At 48.6% G+C, this 19,877-nt stretch overlaps 1 protein-coding gene across 4 annotated transcripts in view; it reads right to left on the bottom strand.

The window, feature by feature from the left end:
- Positions 1–13,206: 13,206 nt before the first annotated feature.
- DCC (DCC netrin 1 receptor) overlaps positions 13,207–19,877 on the bottom strand; it is a 620,811-nt gene continuing 614,140 nt past the window's right edge. For all 4 annotated transcript variants that reach the window (XM_075489027.1, XM_075489028.1, XM_075489029.1 and 1 more), the window contains one exon: positions 13,207–19,035. In XM_075489027.1, coding sequence (XP_075345142.1) covers positions 18,946–19,035 — 90 coding nt within the window. In that variant the 3' untranslated portion in view covers positions 13,207–18,945. The remainder of the gene's footprint in view (positions 19,036–19,877) is intronic.

The following is a 19,877-nucleotide window of genomic DNA, read 5'->3' as shown; positions in this document are numbered from 1 at the left end:
AGAGACACAGGTTCCTTCAGAGGGCAATTAAAATGGGATTCATTCCCCCCTGAAGATGCCTACGTATATATTCGTCTAGAGCCTACGTGACCTGGTAGGCGAGGCGTGATAAATTTAACTCTCAGATGCCAGAATGAATAAAACAGAAAAAGAAATACAACAGGATAGAACAGAATAACTAGAGGGAGAGCCCCAAACAATATAATAGAACAAGACCCTAAATAGTCTCATCATCTGCATGGTATTTAAGAGCTCGGAAAAAAAATCCCTACGTGTTACTCAGCACTTTTTTAATCGACGTATTTTTTTTTAGATCGGCCATAAAATGCACAGCTGCTTCCGAAACGGAACTGATACAGCAGGAGGAAACGTAGCAAAAGTCCAAAGGAAACCATTTCAAGAAGAGCCCAAGGTTAAATCTTTACTGGAGGAAGCTGACTGACAGGAAATTGGAAATGCAAGGTGACAAGCGGTATGCTTTTAAGTGAATCAAAATCATTACCGACGCCTTGCTTTAAATTTAAAGCAGTGATTTGTCTGATCGTTTTGAACGTGCATTTCAAAGTGGCTGTGAAGACCCGTTCCTTTGGTTCAAGTTGTGCAGGTAAAGCTTAACTGGTCCTTTCAGGTGCGCAGCAGAAAGGCTTTTCATCCTGACAGCCTACAAGTTCTGGAGATATAGGTACTTCTTACTCGTTTTTGCTTGGTTTTTGCCTTTTTTTTTTTAACTTCCTCCTTTCACAGACACTAATCCCACTAGGAGGGAGGTACTAAGGCTCGGTTTGGTCGCTTAGACGTAGCCATGCATGTGGTATCTCCAACCCCACCTCTCCTGGAGCCGTTTGTTGGCCAGCAAATACTGACCACTACTCCTTCTCAGTACTGGCCCTATGCCTACAGGACCACACCAAGCCTACGTGCCCAAGAGGTGCCCAGTGGTACCCCAGTGCCAAGCTGATCACTAAACCCAGGGCTTGAGTAGTCCGTGGAAACTGGGATGCGTTTCCAGCGTTACAGCTGAATTTAGACGTCTAATCTTACACTGCTGCTGCCCTTGGTGCTTCCAGCGTGACTAAAAGGAGTCACTCTGTCTTCAGGGAGCCATTCTGTTACCTTTAATTAGGAATACATTCCCCAAACTCCCCCTAAGCTCTTCCCCATGACACTAGGGATAACAGCTTAAAATTGTACCTTAAATTGTACAGCTTAAAATGTGACTTCCACTAAGCCTCCGTGTGCCCGCACCTGATCCCAGGCTACGGGAAGCTGTTTAGCGCGGGTTTAGCTGGACAGCTTTAGTCTTGCGTCCGGTGATTTAAAGAGAGATCGACAGACGCATCCCCGTACCGCTCCAGGGGCGTATTGCCTAGGCTGGAAAACAAAATAAAAAGGCATGCACATCCCACCGTGGGCTCAACTCCCTCCATCTGTTCTGTCAACACGTGCTCTTCAAAGCCCTCCAGTCTTAACTGGAGGCTGGTTTGCTTTGACGATGTAGGAAGACTCTACCCTTCCGTGAGCAGTTTGTTCCAGGGGTTAATTACACTTGCTGCTAAAAGCATAGGGATCACTTCTAATTTTGGGGGGTTTTTTTTGGCTTCAGCTTCCAGCCATGGTCCTTTGCCGCCCGTTCTCTGCTAGATTTAACAGCCATTAGGTTGCAGTGCTAATATCCTGTAATCAAATCGCCTTGTGATCCTCTTTTTCGAAAAGTTAACGCAACAGAGAATTTTAAGGCACAGAAAGGTACCGTTTCCAGCCCCCCCAGTCACTATTGTGGTGCTGGCGTTTTTCAGCCTCTTCCACCTTTCCGTGAAAGAAGAGAGAGCCGGTTTGGCGTCGAGCTCTTGGTGCTGCCTGGGGGGACAAGTCAGGCCACCACCACCTTTTCTTGCTGATTATTAGCCCAGTCTTTGAGAATTGATTTTTTTTCCCAAACTTTCAGAAAGTTTTCAATTAGATGTAATCAATTGAATTATTTCACTTTTTAAAGATTTTTTTAATTTTAAAAAACCCCAAACCCTAAGTTTTAGTGTAATTAAACTAAAGGTTTTTAATTGGATGAAGGGAATGTCATCTAAACTATAATAATACTTGTTCTGATCGCAAAGCGGTTTAGCATCTGAGGAACTGGGAGCACCCGACGGGAACAGCAATAACAACCCTAGGAGCAGAGTTTGAATCCTTGATTCTCCTGTGTGCAAATTATTTAATTTAGGCTATGGACCTTTCTGTGGAATTCTTTTCTTTTTAACGACTGTATCTGGATCATCAGTGTTGCCAGGCGGCTAATTCAAGCAGTCTCACATGCCTGTGGGGTTTCACTGGTGTCTGCTTTAGATGGTAAGAGATAAGAAAGAGTTGTTTCTAGACCAAATAAATCAATTTTTCCAATTGTATCTCGTGGTTCCCAAGTTGTTGTGGTTTAACCCCAGCAGGCAACCAAGCCCACCCAGCCGCTCGCTCACTCCCCCCCGCTGGGATGGGGGAGAGAATCGGAAGGGTAAAAGTGAGAAAACTCGTGGGTTGAGATAAGGACAGTTTAATAGGGAAAGCAAAAGCCGCGCACACAAGCAAAGCAAAGCAAGGAATTCCTTCACTCCTTCCCACGGGCAGGCAGGTGTTCAGCCATCTCCAGGACAGCAGGGCTCCAGCACGCGTAACGGTGACTTGGGAAGACAAACGCCATCGCTCCGAACGTCCCCCCCTTCCTTCTTCTTCCCCAGCTTTATATACTGAGCATGACGCCATATGGTGTGGGATGTCCCTTCGGGCAGTTGGGCTCAGCTGCCCCAGCCGTGTCCCCTCCCAGCTCCTCGTGTCCCCCCCAGCCCACTCGCTGGTGGGGTGGGGTGAGGAGCAGAAAAGGCCTTGACTGTGTGTAAGCACTGCTCAGCAGGAACGAAACCATCCCGGTGTTATCAACGCTGTTTCCAGCACAAATCCAAACCCCAGCCCCATCCGAGCTACTGTGAAGAAAATTAACTCTAGCCCAGCCAAAACCAGCACACAAGTACAAAGCAAAACAATTCCTACAATGTAAAATTATCTCTCTTCATGACAAGCTTTATTTTCTTTTCAGTGCCAAGGTTGTGTCTCTTGCCCTGGTTTTTAATGAATGTGGCAAATATGCAGAGTCTTGAATAATGAAATTGTGAAAAAAAAAAAAAATTGCAGATGAAATGTGTAATGATTCAGACGAGACCCTATTATCTCAATCCAATTTCATTAGCAGCAACATAAAATTGTTTCTACTTAGGCTTTCTCTTCTAATGTAACTTGGTGATCTGGAAAGTTAAATGTTTGCGTTTACAAACACTGATCAAAGGCATCTAATTCTGTAGATCATCTCATGACCTGATCCCACAAGCTGTTGACTTCTCGGGCTCTTAGCTTCGAGGACCCGAGCCCCAGGAAGGAGAACTGTCCCACTAGGTCCTGGGTGCCCACCTTGGTCTCTCCCATGCCAGGCGGAGACACGCTCTGCTCTCGGTGGCTTTGCACTGACACAGGAGCAGGGGACGACTGCGGGTTACAAAGGTGGTGGCAGCAGCCTCCTGGTATGGGTTGGTGGCCGTAGCATGTCACGCCACGTCCACAAAACGGTGTCTTAGGGAAGGCAAAACGCCTCTTCTTGCTTACTTGGGGAAATTCCACCTCAGCGCGAGAGCTGGAAAGAGAGCTGGACCAGAGCAGTCTGCGGTGGGAAGGCCACCGTTGCCCTTGCACCTTTTCTCCATCCCTGGAGCTGGGGCAGGGCGTCCCCACGGTCCAGCAGAGCCGAGGCGGGGACACCATCCTCTGGGCAGGGGCTCCCAGCGCATCCCTCATCGCACCCTCCCACGGGTGCCCTCTCTGGCTCTGCGCCGGTGAGCAGAGGCGTCCTCCTGAGCCAGCGCTAAACGATGTGCTTAGGCTACGCCCATTGGTAGGCTTCCAGCTCACGTTGCTCCGCCTTGGTTACTAAAAAAGTCACGTCTGGCACAGGGAGGCCGGGTAGCACATTGTCACAATAAAGTAATACTGAATTTTACGTGCCTACTTTGGTTTTTTTTTGTTTTGTTTTGTTTTTTTGCATGGTCCAAATATCATAAATTAAATTTGGTATTGCCCAAATATACGCTGGAACTGGAAGAGTTCATTTTTGGGGATATTATTTTGTTAGCATCTAAGAAAAGAAATCACTATTGCCTGAATGCTGTTGCCTGTTTTATAAGGACCAAACCCTTAAACTTTGTGTTAACTCTTGGTATGTTCATAATTTAACATAAAAAACCCTTTTATCCTTTTATTAATGCTGCCTTTTTGGACTGTTCTGCTGTGTTATGAAAGTATGATCCCAGAGATACACTTCTTAATGCAACAGAACTAAATTCGAAAGTGTATTTGAAGAACAGTAAGTGCCTTTAACAAGAAGCATCTTAAACTGTTTGTTTTGACATCTGATACGCGGCGCAAAGCCATAACACACTAAAAGGGGATTTGACTGTTTTACCTATATTTTTAATCCATTTCATGGTAACAATTTCCCTTGCATGTTTCTTTCCGCGTTTCATTCCAGAGTCGAGAAAGGGCGCAATTTGTTAAATCAGATAAACCATCCCTTCTTTCAAATTATGCCCATACGCTTAAAATGAACATACACGTTAACCTGCGCTGTCATTACATTAGAGGAATGACTTTCCTTTTCTTACAAACATTTGCATGATTTTATAGGCGTTCCCACTCTGCCTCCGGAGTTTTTCATGCAAAAGGAGGCAATGAGAGGGGGAAAGCTCACGGGGGGTGGCCGTGGGGTGATGTTCAGAGCCCGGGGGGGCTCTGGGGACAGCTCAGAGCCCTGCACACCCCGCGGGGCAGCCACAGCCCGAAACAAGGCACGGAGTCGCTCTCCAACAGCGACAGTAAATGTCTGCAATAGCAGCACAGGACCTCTTATTTCTCTTATTTCTCTGACTGGTTTTGATTGGAAGTCCATGCAGAAAAACCTGTAGTTTGGACTCGTGGATCAGCATTTCTCAGCAAGAAGCAGTTTCGTTGGGAAGGTCCTCTGAGTCAAAGCAGAGAGCCAAGCAAACCAGGGTGTCGTGGTTTAGCCCCAGCCGGCAACGAAGCCCACCCAGCCGCTCGCTCACTCCCCCCCGCTGGGATGGGGGAGACAATCAGGAGGGTAAAAGTGAGAAAACTCGAGGGTAGAGATAAAGACAGTTTAATAGGGAAAGCAAAAGCCGCGCACACAAGCAAAGCAAAGCAAGGAATTCCTTCACTCCTTCCCACGGGCAGGCAGGGGTTCAGCCATCTCCAGGACAGCAGGGCTCCAGCACGCGTAACGGGGACTTGGGAAGACAAACACCATCACGCCGAATGTCCCCCCCCCGTCTTCCTTCTTCTTCCCCAGCTTTATATACTGAGCACAACGGCGTATGGTATGGAATAGCCCTTTGGGCAGTTTGGATCAACTGTCCTGGCTGTGTCCCCTCCCAGCTTCTTCTGCCCCTGGCAGAGCAGGGGGAGCTGAAAAGTCCTTGACCAGTGCAGCAACAACTCAAACATCTCTGTGTTATCAACGCTGTTTTCAGCACAAATCCAAAACATAGCCCCATACCAGCCACCATAAAGAAAATTAACTCTATCCCAGCTGAAACCAGGACACAGGGATTTAATGCAACACTGAGAACAGCGCTCAGGGTGTCCACCTTCCCATGCCACCACGTGTCTGCCAACGCATTTGGGCCTTAAAGCAGACATTTGCCACGTGTTTCCCACCGTCCATGTTAGCAAATCCTGCCGCTCAGGGCACTGCCCAAGGCCATGTGCCGTGGTCCCGCTCCCGACCCCATCAGCATCCTCCAAGCAGTAATCTACTGGCAACGCATCAGCGCTACTTGATGCGCTTGCTCTGATTGCACTCTTTGCTCAGTTTGTTGGTGAGAAACGCACTCACATTAATTCCCACACGGCAAGAAATGTGCAATTCACTGCTGCGGCTCTCAGAGAAGAGAGAGAAGGTGCACAACGGCTGGTGGAGCTGACATCCCTGCGGAAAGCAAGGGCACCTCAAGAAACGGATAAATTCTGCAAGTGCAGCAAAAAGCTTGCTCCTACGCGGCCTGAAGCAGGTTTACAGCTCGTAAGAGAAAAGTTCCACTATATCTCATTGCGGTCTGAGGAACCTGAACGAATCAGCCAGGTCGGCTGGATTTCCATGGGAGGGATTGCGTGGGAGTTGTCCAAGGGCAAGGAAACTCAATCTCCCACTCTACCTGGAGCTTCACCCCCAGCCAGGGCACAACATCTCCAGTCCGAGTGATGGTTGGGGTCTCAGGATGAAGCCCAGGTATCTGCCGGTGTTTGGTCAAACGGCAGAACGTGCCACCAAACCAGGGGTAACACGATAAGCTAGGAAGGTTGCTTGCTTTTCAGCTTGGTTGCTCCATAAGGCTGTCTTGCCTGGAGCGCCAGCCACAGCAGATGTAGCAAAGCATTCGGTTTGAGACTGCTGGCAAATTGAATTGCTGCTCCACAATGGAGCCAAGAGCTGGTTTCATCCCAAACCAGGGTGAAAAAAAGAAAAATTCGTAGGTTTCTTTAAAAGGAAATATTGTGAAGGTATTTGATTTACTCACTTCAGATTTCAGCAAAGTCAGAATGTTTTCTTCTGCCTTTTACATCTGGACTTTTGCATTATAATATCAGCTGGAACATATGTAGCTTTGAAGCACGATACATGAAAAAAAGTCAAAATATTTATAGCACAGCCAAATACTTTGCCACGTTGAAACAAGACTGAAATAAAACATTGCGATAATTTCCTGAGCATACTCCAGAAAATACAATATGTTGCAGTGAAGTAGCTGGATAGCCTCAATCAACAATTTTTGGTGTTTGAAAGGAAAAAAAAAAGACCTTTTTTGTTTTATAACGCACTTTGTAAACAGCATCGTGTCTTGGGACTTCAGCAGAAAGGCAGTCGGAGCCTGGTGCAACCGTGAGGCTCTGCCTCCTCGGCTCGGGGCAGCTGCATGCTACACTAACTGCTTTTAGAATAGAATCTTATTTTATAGAATAGAATAACTTCTTTAAGGGCCAAAGCTGAGCTTGAGCTCAATCTGGCTGCTGCTGTAAAAGACAACAAAAACCACTTCTTCAAATACATTAGCGGCAAAAGGAGAGCTCAGGAGAATCTCCAGCCTCTAGAAGACAGGGGAAGGAATACAGTGACCACGGATGAGGAAAAGGCTGAGGTACTTAATGCCTTCTTTGCCTCAGTCTTTAATAGCAGGGCCAATTGTTCTCTGGGTACCCAGCCCCTGGAGTTGGAAGATAGGGACGGGGACCAGAATGGAGCCCCCATAATCCAGGGGGAAATGGTGAGTGACCTGCTGCACCACTTGGACACTCACAAGTCTACGGGGCCTGATGGGATCCACCCAAGGGTACTGAGGGAGCTGGCAGATGTGCTCACCAAGCCCCTTTCCGTCATTTACCAGCAGTCCTGGCTAACCGAGGAGGTCCCAGTTGACTGGAGGTCAGAAAATGTGATGCCCATCTATAAGAAGGGCTGGAAGGAAGATCCGGGGAACTACAGGCCTGTCAGCCTGACCTCGGTGCTGGGGAAGGTTGTGGAGCAGATCATCTTGAGTGCCATCATGTGGCACGTACAGGACAACCAGGTGATCAAGCCCAGCCAGCGTGGGTTCAGGAAAGGCAGGTCCTACTTGGCCAACCTGATCTCCTATGACAAGGTGACCTGCCTAGTGGATGAGGGGAAGGCTGTGGATGTTGTCTATCTAGACTTCAGTAAAGCCTTTGACACGGTTTCCCACAGCATTCTCCTGGAGAAACTGGCTGCCCATGGCTTGGACGGGTTTACTCTTCTCTGGGTAAAGAACTGGCTGGATGGCCGGGCCCAAAGAGTGGTGGGGAATGGAGTTTACTCCAGTTGGTGGCCGGTCACAAGCGGTGTTCCCCAGGGCTCTGTGCTGGGGCCAGTCCTGTTTAATATCTTTATCAGTGATCTGGATGAGGGGATCAAGTGCACCCTCAGTCAGTTTGCAGATGACACCAAGTTGTGTGGGAGTGTTGATCTGCTGGAGGGGAGGAAGGCTCTGCAGAGGGACCTGGACAGGCTGGATCCATGGGCCCAGGCCAATTGTATGGGGTTCAACAAGGCCAAGTGCTGGGTCCTGCGCTTGGGCCACAGCAACCCCATGCAACGCTACAGGTTGGGGAAGAGTGGCTGGAAAGCTGCCAGGCAGAGAAGGACCTGGGGGTGTTGGTCGACAGCCACCTGAATATGAGCCAGCAGTGGGCCCAGGTGGCCAAGAAGGCCAGTGGCATCCTGGCTTGTGTCAGAAGTCGTGTGGCCAGCAGGAGCAGGGCAGTGACCGTGCCCCTGGACTGGGCACTGGTGAGGCCGCACCTCGAATGCTGTGTTCAGTGCTGGGCCCCTCACTCCCAGAGAGACATTGAGGGGCTGGAGCGTGTCCAGAGAAGGGCAACGGAGCTGGGGAAGGGTCTGGAGCACAAGGCTGATGGGGAGCGGCTGAGGGCCCTGGGCTTGTTCAGCCTGGAGAAAAGGAGGCTGAGGGGAGACCTCCTCGCTCTCTACAACGGCCTGAAAGGAGGCTGTCGAGAGGTGGGGTCGGTCTCTTCTCCCAGGTAACAAGCCATAGGACGAGAGGAAATGGCCTCCAGTTGCGCCAGGGGAGGTTTAGACTGGATATTAGGAAATTTTACTTCACGGAAAGGGTTGTCCAGCACTGGAAGAGGCTGCCCAGGGCAGTGGTGGAGTCCCCATCCCTGGAGGTATTTAAAGGCCGTTTGGCTGAGGTGCTTAGGGACATGGTGTAGTGGTGGGCTTGGCAGTGTTAGGTTTACGGTTGGACTCGATGATCTTAAAGGTCTTTTCCAACCTATACGATTCTGGGATTCTGTGATTTAGAGAGGTGTAGTTATGCATCGAAGTGCTGCCCATCCCTAAAGAGGACTCGGGTAAGGCAGCACCTGTTGCTAGAAAATGCCTAAGTTAATTTCTTTTCTTTCTTTGCAAGATGAGACTCTGCAGATCCCAGCCTCAGGAAAGCCTCCCAGACAATCCTGCTGCTTACAAGCTTATGCGCACGGAGGCCTGCCCTGAAAGCAACCCCAAGGAGTGGAATTATATTTATTAAAAAGACTTTGCTACTCCAGCGTACTTGAGCTGGCAAAGCCGGGAGAAGTCTACGGAGATACCTCTCTCTGCAGTTCCAGCGCAAAATGCAGCTCAGCCATCCCCAGCTATGACCCCCAGGTGCCTGGGTTGGAGCTTGCTTATATATTCCAGCAACGACTTCGCTCCTGCAAATACCTCAGCTCCCAGCACTTCAGCCTGCTTGAAACCAGCTGGAAATAAAAGCAGACGCAGAGGAAACGCTCCATGCAGGAGTGACTCCAGTGACGGTGCTGGGTTGGAGCCCAACCCTTTCCTATTTTACTGCCGGCGTGCTCCTGGGCAAGTGCCATAACGAAAATCACCGCGAGATGCTTTTGCGCCCAGCAGGTTTGCTTCCTTGCATTTCCCAGGTTTGCTTCCTTTATGGACTGGGCTAAGGGGAAGTTTTTACACACGCACAAAATGTGTCAGCGCTCCCACTCTGCCGGGGAAGTCCAGGGAGTGATTTGTGCCTACAGGCTCTGCACCTGCTTTCAAACCACCAGCTCTTTTTACTACGTTTGACTTCATTTTGTATCCACCCGCTCCGGCATCCTCCCGTGGAGCGGTCGTGAAATCATAGCTGGAGAAATTGTACGGGAAAAGCCATCGGTGAGCTGCCGAGCCTCTCGGGAGGATGGTTGTAAATTACTTAATAAAGAAAACACACTGACGGCCCGCTCAGATTTATTATTATTTTTTTGGCCTGTGGCTAACCGCCTTGTTCACAGCCAGGCGAGCGGCATCCGACTCCGTGGTGCATCTGCCGCGAGCAGATTGCTAAAGCGACGGAGTCACCAGCCACCAAAAGCAGGGCTCGAACCCTCCCACGCGCGGCTGCGGGTCACCCGTGCTTGCAAAACAATGTCTCAGCCGCAGACGCTCCTTCATTTCCTACGGCGGTTTAATATTTACAGGCTGGCTGCAGCCTCCTCTCCTAGACGCCGGGAAAAGCAAGGTGACAGACACGCCAAGCTTCGCCCCAAAAAACCCCCACTGCAACCGCAAATATTGAAAGCAAAAGTCTTCAGACTAAAACCCACTGATCTGGCAGTCAGTTTGACTTAAAAGTAAAACAGTATTTTCTTCGAAATAGCCCACCGATTCATTTCCTACGCTAGCTTTATTTTGTTACATGAAAAGCTCAAATAGATTTAATTTATTGGCCTCAAGAGAGGTCGACGTCTTTTTGTGCATGAAGCAAAATATTCCCACCTGACCAACAAAATCCTGAGCCGTGATAAATTTAGTGGAATGCCACCATTTTAAATTCAAACTAAAGCCTCAACGCATGCAGTTCATCATGGGTTGGTTTACCCTACAGCCGTATTTCTCTGTGCTTAAACGCGGCGTAATAGAAAGGCTTCCCATTAATCCCCACTGACAACCCCAAACAGAGTTTTTCAAGGACTCCAGCACAGAAACGAAAGCAGTGGTTTAGGGTAAACCCCCCCCCCAGATTTTTTTCCTGGATCCTCTTTTGGGACAACGACCCATGTTTGCTTTCAGCAGGATGCAGCAGCCCTGCCTTCAGCCCAAGAAACCAAACTGCAGGCAGCTCGTGCCCTTCTTCTTTGGAGGAAAGTCACGCTGTGGTGCCAACTTGAGCTCTTTTATTAGGGTATTTGAGGGAGCCTTTCCCTTCCTGCAGAGAAGAACCTAACATTGACAAAGTGCCATGAAGGCAACCCCCCCCCCCCGCCCCAAAGCTTGCATTGGGGTCCTTGGAACAGTTTTCTGAGCTTTCAACTTAGCTTTGACTTTTATTTCGCTCCATCTTCTAAAATGCAGTCATTCCGGAAGGAAAAATGAGTAATTCTTGAAGGAAAGGGTGTCCCTTTCCCTGGATATGTCACAAGTCTGACCTCATCAGAATTCCCCTTCCCACCACCCGCGCCCACGCTCGGCCCCGCCGCCGTCCTCGTTAGCACCAACCCCAAACTTGGGAAGAAAAGCGCAAGTGGCTTGTGCGAGATGCTTACACGGGCCACGCGCCCCCGGCCGCTCTCTGCCTTGGTGCCGAGCTGAGCACAGCCCCGGGGCACAAGACGAGTCCTCACCGAGCACCGAGGTTCCCAGCGCCCGGTCCCTGCCTGGATGGGAACGTGCTCGGGCGGGCAGAGGGTGAGCCCGTGGGATGGGCAGCCCAACGTTGCAGACGTCTAAAACTGTCAGGTTTTGACTTGCTTCAAAAGCAGGATTAATGCCGTTACCTAACTACAGAGATAGCTTCTTATTTCTCTTTATATCTCAGTCTTCAGACGCAAAAATCCTCCCATTAGCTTGATGTGATGGTTTGGTACCTGCCACCGCTTGGAGCTTAGAAATAAAAGTCGTTTCGATATTAAAAAAGGTTGTGCCAAGAACATAAAAAGGCCTTCAGTGTCCATAAAGTGGTACTAATTTTTAGAAATAAACATGAAAGCCCTGGCCCCATAAACCACACTGCTTTCTTTGGACAAGAACTTGAAAGAGCCAACAGCAAGAGAAGAAAAGCAATTCCTTCCGCAGAGTCGTATTTTGTTATGCAGCCCTCAAAGTTGAGAATGATGGGGAAAAAAAAGCAGGCCCCCCCCCCCCGCCAAACGTTCACTTTACCCAGAATCCTCCAAATTAGATGAGAAAGAAAAGCTTTGGGTGAAAGAACAAATGTGGGCACACCAGGGAGTTTGCCATGATGTTGAACATGAGGAATGATTCTGCTGGGAAGCAGAGACACCGAGGAGGACGCGACGCCGGCACGGTGGGCACCAGCTCCTCAGAACTTGCACAGGTCAAAGAGTTCTCTAATCGTGTTTTCTTCAGAATATGGACTTGGCCCTGTCTCCTCTGATCAGATGAGAAGCCACCCATTCTCAGCACCCGTATGGGACAGCGAGAGACAGGAGGGTTTTGGGCATAAAGTGCGTAAAACGTGCCCTCCCCTCCTAGTCCCCATTGCAAATTGATTGCAGGGCAAAACCTGGAAACCTGGAAAGCCGATGCATTTTGGGCCAGTTGGCTGCACCCAGTGCCAGGGTGGCTTAGCAAGGAAGATGCCCATGACTCCGGTAAAGGAGAACCAATCGCAACGACAGAAATGGGGCATAAGAGGAAAGAAGGCTGTAAATTGTAATGAGAGCCAAAACCAGCCGCCTTAGTTGCCCATCAGGGTCTGGAGAACATTCGTTCCGTGCAGTCCTTGGGCTACGAGGTCGGAGGAGGAGCTGGCAGCTCCGTCCCTCTTGGCTGCTGTGGGTGCTCACAGGTAGGACGGCTGTGGAAATCCCCGTGTTGAGTGCTTAGAGCTCAACAGGAATGTGTTTTGAGGTTGCTCACATCACCCAACACTGGTTTGGATAACTTTACTACTAACTCACCATGCCTGTGAAAGGCAGGGTAGATAGGCTCCGCAATCACCGGGAAACAACAGCAGGATCAAGGTGCAATGGGAGCAGAAGTAAATCCCAATCCCGGCTGCTCGCTACAGGGAGACTGAAAATAGTTTGTGAAATGTAATAGCTGGAGGAGCGTCTTAGAAACCTCTCGTGCCCAACTCAGGGACATGGAAAGTGCCGGACGTTAAAGCTCCCGGCTGGGCAGCACAGCCCGAGCACGGCCGAGGGCAGAGCCGCTGCCGAGCACGATTTTTCTCTACTTATACGGGGCTGATTCCCAAGGGTGTGAAATTACCTTCCTGCACAACTGTTTGCAGGGTGGCGTCACGTTTTCCTACGCAAGAAGACTTCTTCCCTTCCAATGCCTTCCCCAGCTCGACACGGCTCCTGTAGCACCCAGAGGGTACGCTGATATTCACCTTAAATGGACCCCCAAATCGCAAATCGCATTTACGTGGGGCTTGAGCAATGCAGCGGGGATGGAGCCAGGAGATGCTGGCCGGGATGTGCCGGGGTGGGAGATGCGAGGCTGCCCTGGGACGCAGGGACCGATATCCAGCTCTTGTTGGACAACGTACCAGACAAAGAGAGAGAATTTGTATCAAAACTTTATTTATTAAACAAAAACCTGCACCATTGGAATAACATTTCTATAAAAAATGAATATGAGACTGTTCTACAGTGCATTACAAAACCCCCTTTTTCCTCATGTAGTAGTATACAAGATTGTGTGTAGAAACAGTCATTTATTTTTAAACTGTAAGCAAGTTTCCTTTCTCATAGAACAAGATTTACACTTAAATATTGCAGTCACTATTCTAATTTGGTTAACAATGCTAGAGTCTGACAATTTAAAGAAACTGTTTATAGGCTCAAAATGCCATCTTTAGGCCTTTTGTAACAACAAGATTTTTTTTTTTTTTTTTTTTTAAACTAAGGCTAGTTAAAGCTGTAGTATAACCCATTTCTATCAGATAAACATATCACTAGTATGCTAAGAATTTTTGAATTACCTTGCAAAGCCCTTTAAATGGCATTCGCCAGTGCCAGGACGTTGAATTAGCAGGCTGGAGCCGGTGCTTCCCAGCAGCCGTGGGGGGGGGGGGTGACAGTCGCGGTGACCGGTGACTCGGTGGCACGGTCCTGCTGCCCGACCCTCCCGATTCCTCACGCTCGGGGTGCGTAACGCGGGGCCAGCGCCCAGCACGCGGGGACATGGGCACACTGCAGCTTTAACAGCCTGCTCTAGGTTTCCAGCCAGGTATCCCTTGTATCATAAATTATCCGAAAGAAAACACTCTAAATAATAAATTAAATATTACTTATAAAAAGTACACCCTCCCCCCCCAACCGCCCCATCCCAAACATGGCGGCAATTCGCAAACGGAGGAATCGCCAGGTCTATTTTACAATAATAAAAACAGCATCGTGCCTTCTCCTACCGACGTTGCTTCCTCGCACTTGGAAGGGCACGTACAGCATACGGTGAAGCACGCTGGCTCGTGCCGCCTCGCGACGTGTGGGCTGTATCACGTTCTCCAGCCAGCCGAGACCGGAATGAGGATGCGTTCAATGCCGAGAACGTTAAAAAAAAAAAAGGTCATGGAGCCTCCGAGAACCCAGTTCAACACCAGACAGGACACTGAGGAGCTAACGGAGACACGGGGAAACAAAGCTGACGGGAAAAACCATCTCCGATCACCTATGAAGCCATGATTTTTTTTAAAAAAACCTTCTTCCATCCAGCTTCCAGGTATCCACTTCAGAAATGAGGCCGAGGGGGTTGCAGTTTCGCTGCCTTCTGCTTCCCACTGGCGTTGCCTGCAGAGCGCTTCCCTTACCTACATCGACTTCGGGGTTTAACGCGCGCCTCGGTAACGCTGCCAGCTCTCACCTTGCAAACCTCCGCGCCTGGTTTTACCGTTGGTATTGCTAAAGGTGGTTCCTGCCTGCTCACGGCAGCACGGGCGAGCATCTGCGTACGGATTTGCAGGATTCGGCGTTAGGTGCCAGCCTAGGAGTGCGTCCCGGGAAAAAGACCCTCGGTGAGCTACAGCAGGAATTACACCATCGGCTCTGACGGCAGAACACGACGTCTGATGCTTCCCGAGGGCTGGCAAGACCCAGAGACGGCCTCGCTGTTAACTCACTCCCATCCTTCCACGTGTGAACCAGCCCTGCCATCATTTTGCCTGGTGTTTTCCGGGTTGCGCTGTGTGTTTTGGCAGAAAATGTCAGAGCGAGCGAGCATGCGCTGCAAACACGTCCAGAAGCTCTGGAGAAACGTTTTAAAAAAATCAACTAGTCTTTAAAAATGTCAAGGAGGGAATCAGGGCAGACATGCAGCATCCTACCTAAGCCAGTTTTTAAGGAGCTGGCTCTGGGAAGGGGTTCGTGAAAAGATGCTCCCATAAAAAACTGAAGGCAAGGCTACTAAAAGAAGAGGCTCAAGGAGTGCCGACGTAAAGAACAGCCACTTTGCGGCACAATCTTATTGCAGCGTCTGACACGCAACGTCCCGAGCCACACAGGAGCCTCGTGGCTGAGATTTCCTTCGCTACCAGTGCCAATTTGCCAGAGCATGTTGGGACGTGCATTGCCGCAATGGCGATGCGTGCCATGCGTGCAAGGACCAACCTTCGAAGCGTTTGCAAACCTGTTGGGAAGGACTGGAGCGGGCAATCCTGCTCGGAGGTACGTGACTGTCTCTGTCCTTCTCCAGTTTCTGTCTCTGTCCTTCTCCAGCTGGAACTTCTCCAGTTCCAGCAAGGCTGCCTTGTAGTTGGGAATCACCAGTTCCCAAACAGGCAGACGGGTATAGGGGATATGATGGTCCTCACTCCCTGAGAAGTGACACCACAAACCCTACGGCAAAATGTTGGCACTATCGCCGTCCAGCCCCAAATCATGACATAATCAAGATCATATGCAAGAATCATAGCAGATTATCCTCCCCCTTCCAAAAACTGAAGAGCTTCTCAAAGTGACTGAACCTCTTCTCCAAGAAGTCTAAGCAGGCCCCAGCCAAAGATGCTGAGCTAGGGAGTGCTCAGCCTTTTGAACCATTGCTATTGCTCCATTTCTAGGTCTTCGAGCAAAAAAAAAAAGAGAGGAGAGGGAAAAAATAGAAAAGAAAAAATAAAAAATATATCCTTTTTTGGCTTTTTTTTTCCACCTGGTTATGGCAGCTTGCCTGTTGTATTGATTAGCTAATGACCTTCCACGGTAACATCGAGCTTCACAAGCCCGTCATGCACAGGCAGATTTCTCATTACATTTTTTTTGGGAGTGTCCACGGCTGAGATAGTGACAGGCTATAAATACTCTGACAGTTGAGGAATTTGTCAAAATCCAAAGAAATTCTCAGCCAAGCTCCCTGCAAATAAATAGAGCATCAGCAAAATACAATGTGGAAGATTTATGCTAGAACACTCGTTTGAGTTTTGCAAGCTACGTAGTTCACCCGTAAGGTGAAATTTTAAAAGAAATGCCTGCTTACTAATTAGTTAGGAATCGTACTAAAATCATCCTCAAATGAAGGTTGGGAATATCTCCGGGGCTTCTTAGGACAACGACACACCAATTCCGTGTCATGTGGCTCAGGGGAGGTGAAGGGTACAGCCCTTTTTTGGCCGTCTGAAGGCAAACTAAAAAAAAAAAAAACCCCAAAAAACAACCCTACCCCAAACCTCAGTGTTTATACGGCATAGTTTAGTTTTACTGACGATTGCTGAACTTAAATTGAAGCAGGAATTTCTTCCCCATTTAGTAAAAAAGGGGGTGGGGGAGCGGCTGTGTCTTGCTTGGGCTGAGCTGATGGGGTTGTTCCATCCCGCGGACAGGGTACGTGAGGACTTGTTTCGGCCCGGACCTTGGCCTCGGTCTGCAAGTGTTATTGATTTCAATGGGCTGAGCCTGAAAATAGATCCGCTTCAAACGGCAGAAGAAAGGCTGCGCTCACGGGAGTGCCAGATCAATCTGCAGACTTTCAGGGCTTAGCCTAAGTCGAAGAGAGATGCCTTGAACAAAATGAAGGGGCTGATCAATACCAGAGCGCCTGGACGCTACAACGCTTTTGTCCAAAACAAGCCAAATCCAACTTGCAAACCTCTTTGTGGCTCGTCTTATTTTAGGCAATTTGGGATTGCGATATACTTGGTCCTGGATTAGTATTCCGTGATTAAAAAGGGGCAGCGCTGCTCTTTAAAGTCCTGGGAGCAGTTTCGGTTCCCAGCTATCCTGCTGCAAATCGAGGGTAAGAGATGTTTCATAAATGATAAGTGAGAGACAGATTTGACCTTCTGTTCCTCTTTCAACAATGTCAATCTCTGCAAATATGGACGGGGAGCTATTCAAAAGCCGCATTAAGCCTTCTTTCTTCGAGTTAAAACAGAGGTAGTGATTTTATAGGTTCTAAGAGCCGAGCTGGGTTTTCATCAGGAGAGATTTGCGCATTTTATTTTTAGTAGAGGTTTTTGGTTACCAGTCTTTCAGGACTGGAAAGCTCAGCCTCCCGAGCAAACAAGATTTCCTCACTCTCAAGAAACATTTCATTAAAACCTTAGTAAATTGAATAACAAGGCATTTTTAAAGGAGCATTTTCACAAACACACTAGAGTTCCTAATGAAGCATTTGAATTCCTCCTTGACATCTGATTTCCCTTCCAGCACAGGGCTGTAGAAAATAATCTGAATTATTACTTCTGTTGCAGTGCCATTTTACTCAAAATATTTTATTTGGAGATTCACATATAATTACCCACCTAATAAAAGGAGCTATTAGGTTGTAAAGATCCTATCCTTTCCATGCTCTTTTAAAATTATGACCCACTCAAGCTTGAAATCAAAGGCAGAGCTGAATGGAATAATTCATCTGAAACTCTCTTATTGGGTTTTGCAGCCTCCTAACTGATAAATATGCAAATCAGTTCCCTTTTGGTGATTCAGCTGCGTAAACAGGGATTAACGCTGAATGCAGCTGAAAATTCAGCAATAAAATGTGTGCACACAAAATTTAGGCAATTCAACCAGTTATCGTCGTCAATAAACACGGTACCGCGCAGCTAAAGCGCCAGGACAAGAGGGAGAGGGAACCCCTAAAGATGGTTCACGGTGTCCTGCCGCTCGCCGCTCTTGGCTTGCCGTTCTCGCGGAGTACTGCCGATCTCAACCGGGAAATACTATGCTTGCGGAAAAGCCCTCCTAATTCATTTATCCGTTGTTTCCCAGCCTCTCTGGTTCTTCCCCCGGGCTCGCGTCCTGCCTGCGGGAAGCGCCTGCTGCCCCTTCACCCTCCTCATCCTCCACCCATCGTCATCGCGGGTGGGTGGGTCCTCGGAGCAGAGCCATCCCGGGGGATGTGGGGATGGGAAAGGCTCGGGGAAACTTCAGCTCCGTTCTTCTCTCTGCTCCGGCTCGCGGTGGCCCCAGCAGGGCTTCCCAATGTCATCACGGGGCGGTCTGGCACGAGGGCCACCCATACGCAGACGTGTTTTATTACGAGCTTAAGCACGTAATGACTGCGTGTCAGAGAAGATTGCATATTACGTCCTCTTTTTGCAAGCGTGCACCGGCTGGCTGGCAGCAGGCCACCAATGCAGACTTTTCTTTTTTTCTTTTTTTTTTTCTTTTTTTTTCTTTTTTTCTTTTTTTTTTTACATTCCTGGTTCTCTGTTTGCCATACATAAAACATTAACTACGGGAGGATTTACAAACGCTTGCTAAAATGGCTGAATTTTACAGCAACTCGCTAATCCCCACCACTCGTGCGAGATGAGTGACGGAGGCGACAAAAGAAATTAGTCATTCGTCTTTTCATTTTGTGCTGTTGGGAAAACTTCCAAATTTTTGGTGTGGTGGCGTGGTTATTTGCTATGGGCGTTTTTGTAGTCGGTAATTACGTATTTAAAAAAAAAAAACAACAAAGGAGTGACTTACAACACTGTCTCGTTAACGGCATGGTCTATGTTTAAAAACATACTTGCATGAGGTAAGACTAGATCTATACAAAGAGCTACAAACCTCTACGGAGTAAAACATGAGTTAGTCATGACAACTTGAGCTCTACGAAGACTAGTAGATCAAAATGAGCAATCCGGTGGCATCAGCTACGACTCTGCGGTGATGACGTCATTCGCCTTGCCACGCTGTCATCACTTGACATGCCAGATGGACAGTCCTGTAACATTTCCATCATTACTCTTTCCTTTTTCTTCTTTTTTATCATTCCTTTTAGGACTTTTCAGGAATCTTCCTTGCACTAAAGGAGTGGTACCGGGAACAAGATGATTCTATGGGGCGGTGTACGTAGGTGGTATGCGTGAAATCCTGGTATGCTGCAATGCTCCGGGATAATTATCGCTTCATCAAGAGCTGTTAGAAGGCTGAGCCTGTGATAGCATTGAGTTGCTTCATTAGCCCCTCCAAACTGGCCATCTGTTCGCTCAGATCATCCTGCTCATAAACCTGCGAGTGAACAAACACGCACAGATAAGCGAGCAGCGGGATGGAAACCGAAACCTCCCCGCACAGAGCCCGGGGCATTGCCTGTGACCGGGACCTCCCGGGGCCCCCGCACCAGGATGTCTTCCCTGCATGGTCCTCAGGGACCTGGAGCATTCAAGGATGGGTTGACGCTTACAGGCTGGACAGCAAAGCCTCTCTGGGCTCAACACGTGAGCTGATAACCAGGGCTGACCATGCTAGAGCAATATTAAACGTTAACGACCCTTCCCTGAGTCCCCGTTTCCCCTTAGGTTACAGCTCTCCATGCTCGGGGGGACTATGAAAACATTTTTTAGCACCCAACAGAGACAGCAAATGCTCACCTAAACATGCCCTCTCCTAGGGCAGGCTGCACCAGGTCGTTCAGCAATTACCTGAACTTCTCAGCCCTTGCTCGTGGTTGGGAATTTCCACCATCGCTTTTAGCGGGAGCAGAGGACTGGGAACAGTTTACATCGTCCTGCGTCCCCTTTTCCCAGCAAAATGTGAGAATCCTTCTGCCGCTATATGCAGAAGTATATTTGCATGCCGTTGATCATGACAAGCAGGAATCAAACAAAATGTTGTCCTGCGGTCATCAGGCAGCAGACCCAAACCCTCCATACCATATGCATGTCTAAAGCAAATCTTTTTTCTTTCCCTTTAGCCAGGATGAAAACATAAAAGGATTCACTGACAAGATGTTGGACAAATCACTGCTATAGTGCCTAGCAAAAATTCTCCCATGCAAGTAGATGAAAAGAGGTGATACACAACATATATTTAATATATCTCTTTTTTTTCCTTATTCCTTTTCTTTTGCA

This window comes from Mycteria americana (assembly GCF_035582795.1).
Source record: "Mycteria americana isolate JAX WOST 10 ecotype Jacksonville Zoo and Gardens chromosome Z unlocalized genomic scaffold, USCA_MyAme_1.0 Scaffold_30, whole genome shotgun sequence".
Classification (NCBI taxonomy): Eukaryota; Metazoa; Chordata; class Aves; order Ciconiiformes; family Ciconiidae; genus Mycteria; species Mycteria americana.
The sequence above is the reverse complement of the archived record's forward strand: the minus strand, read 5'-3'. Positions and strand labels throughout refer to the sequence as shown.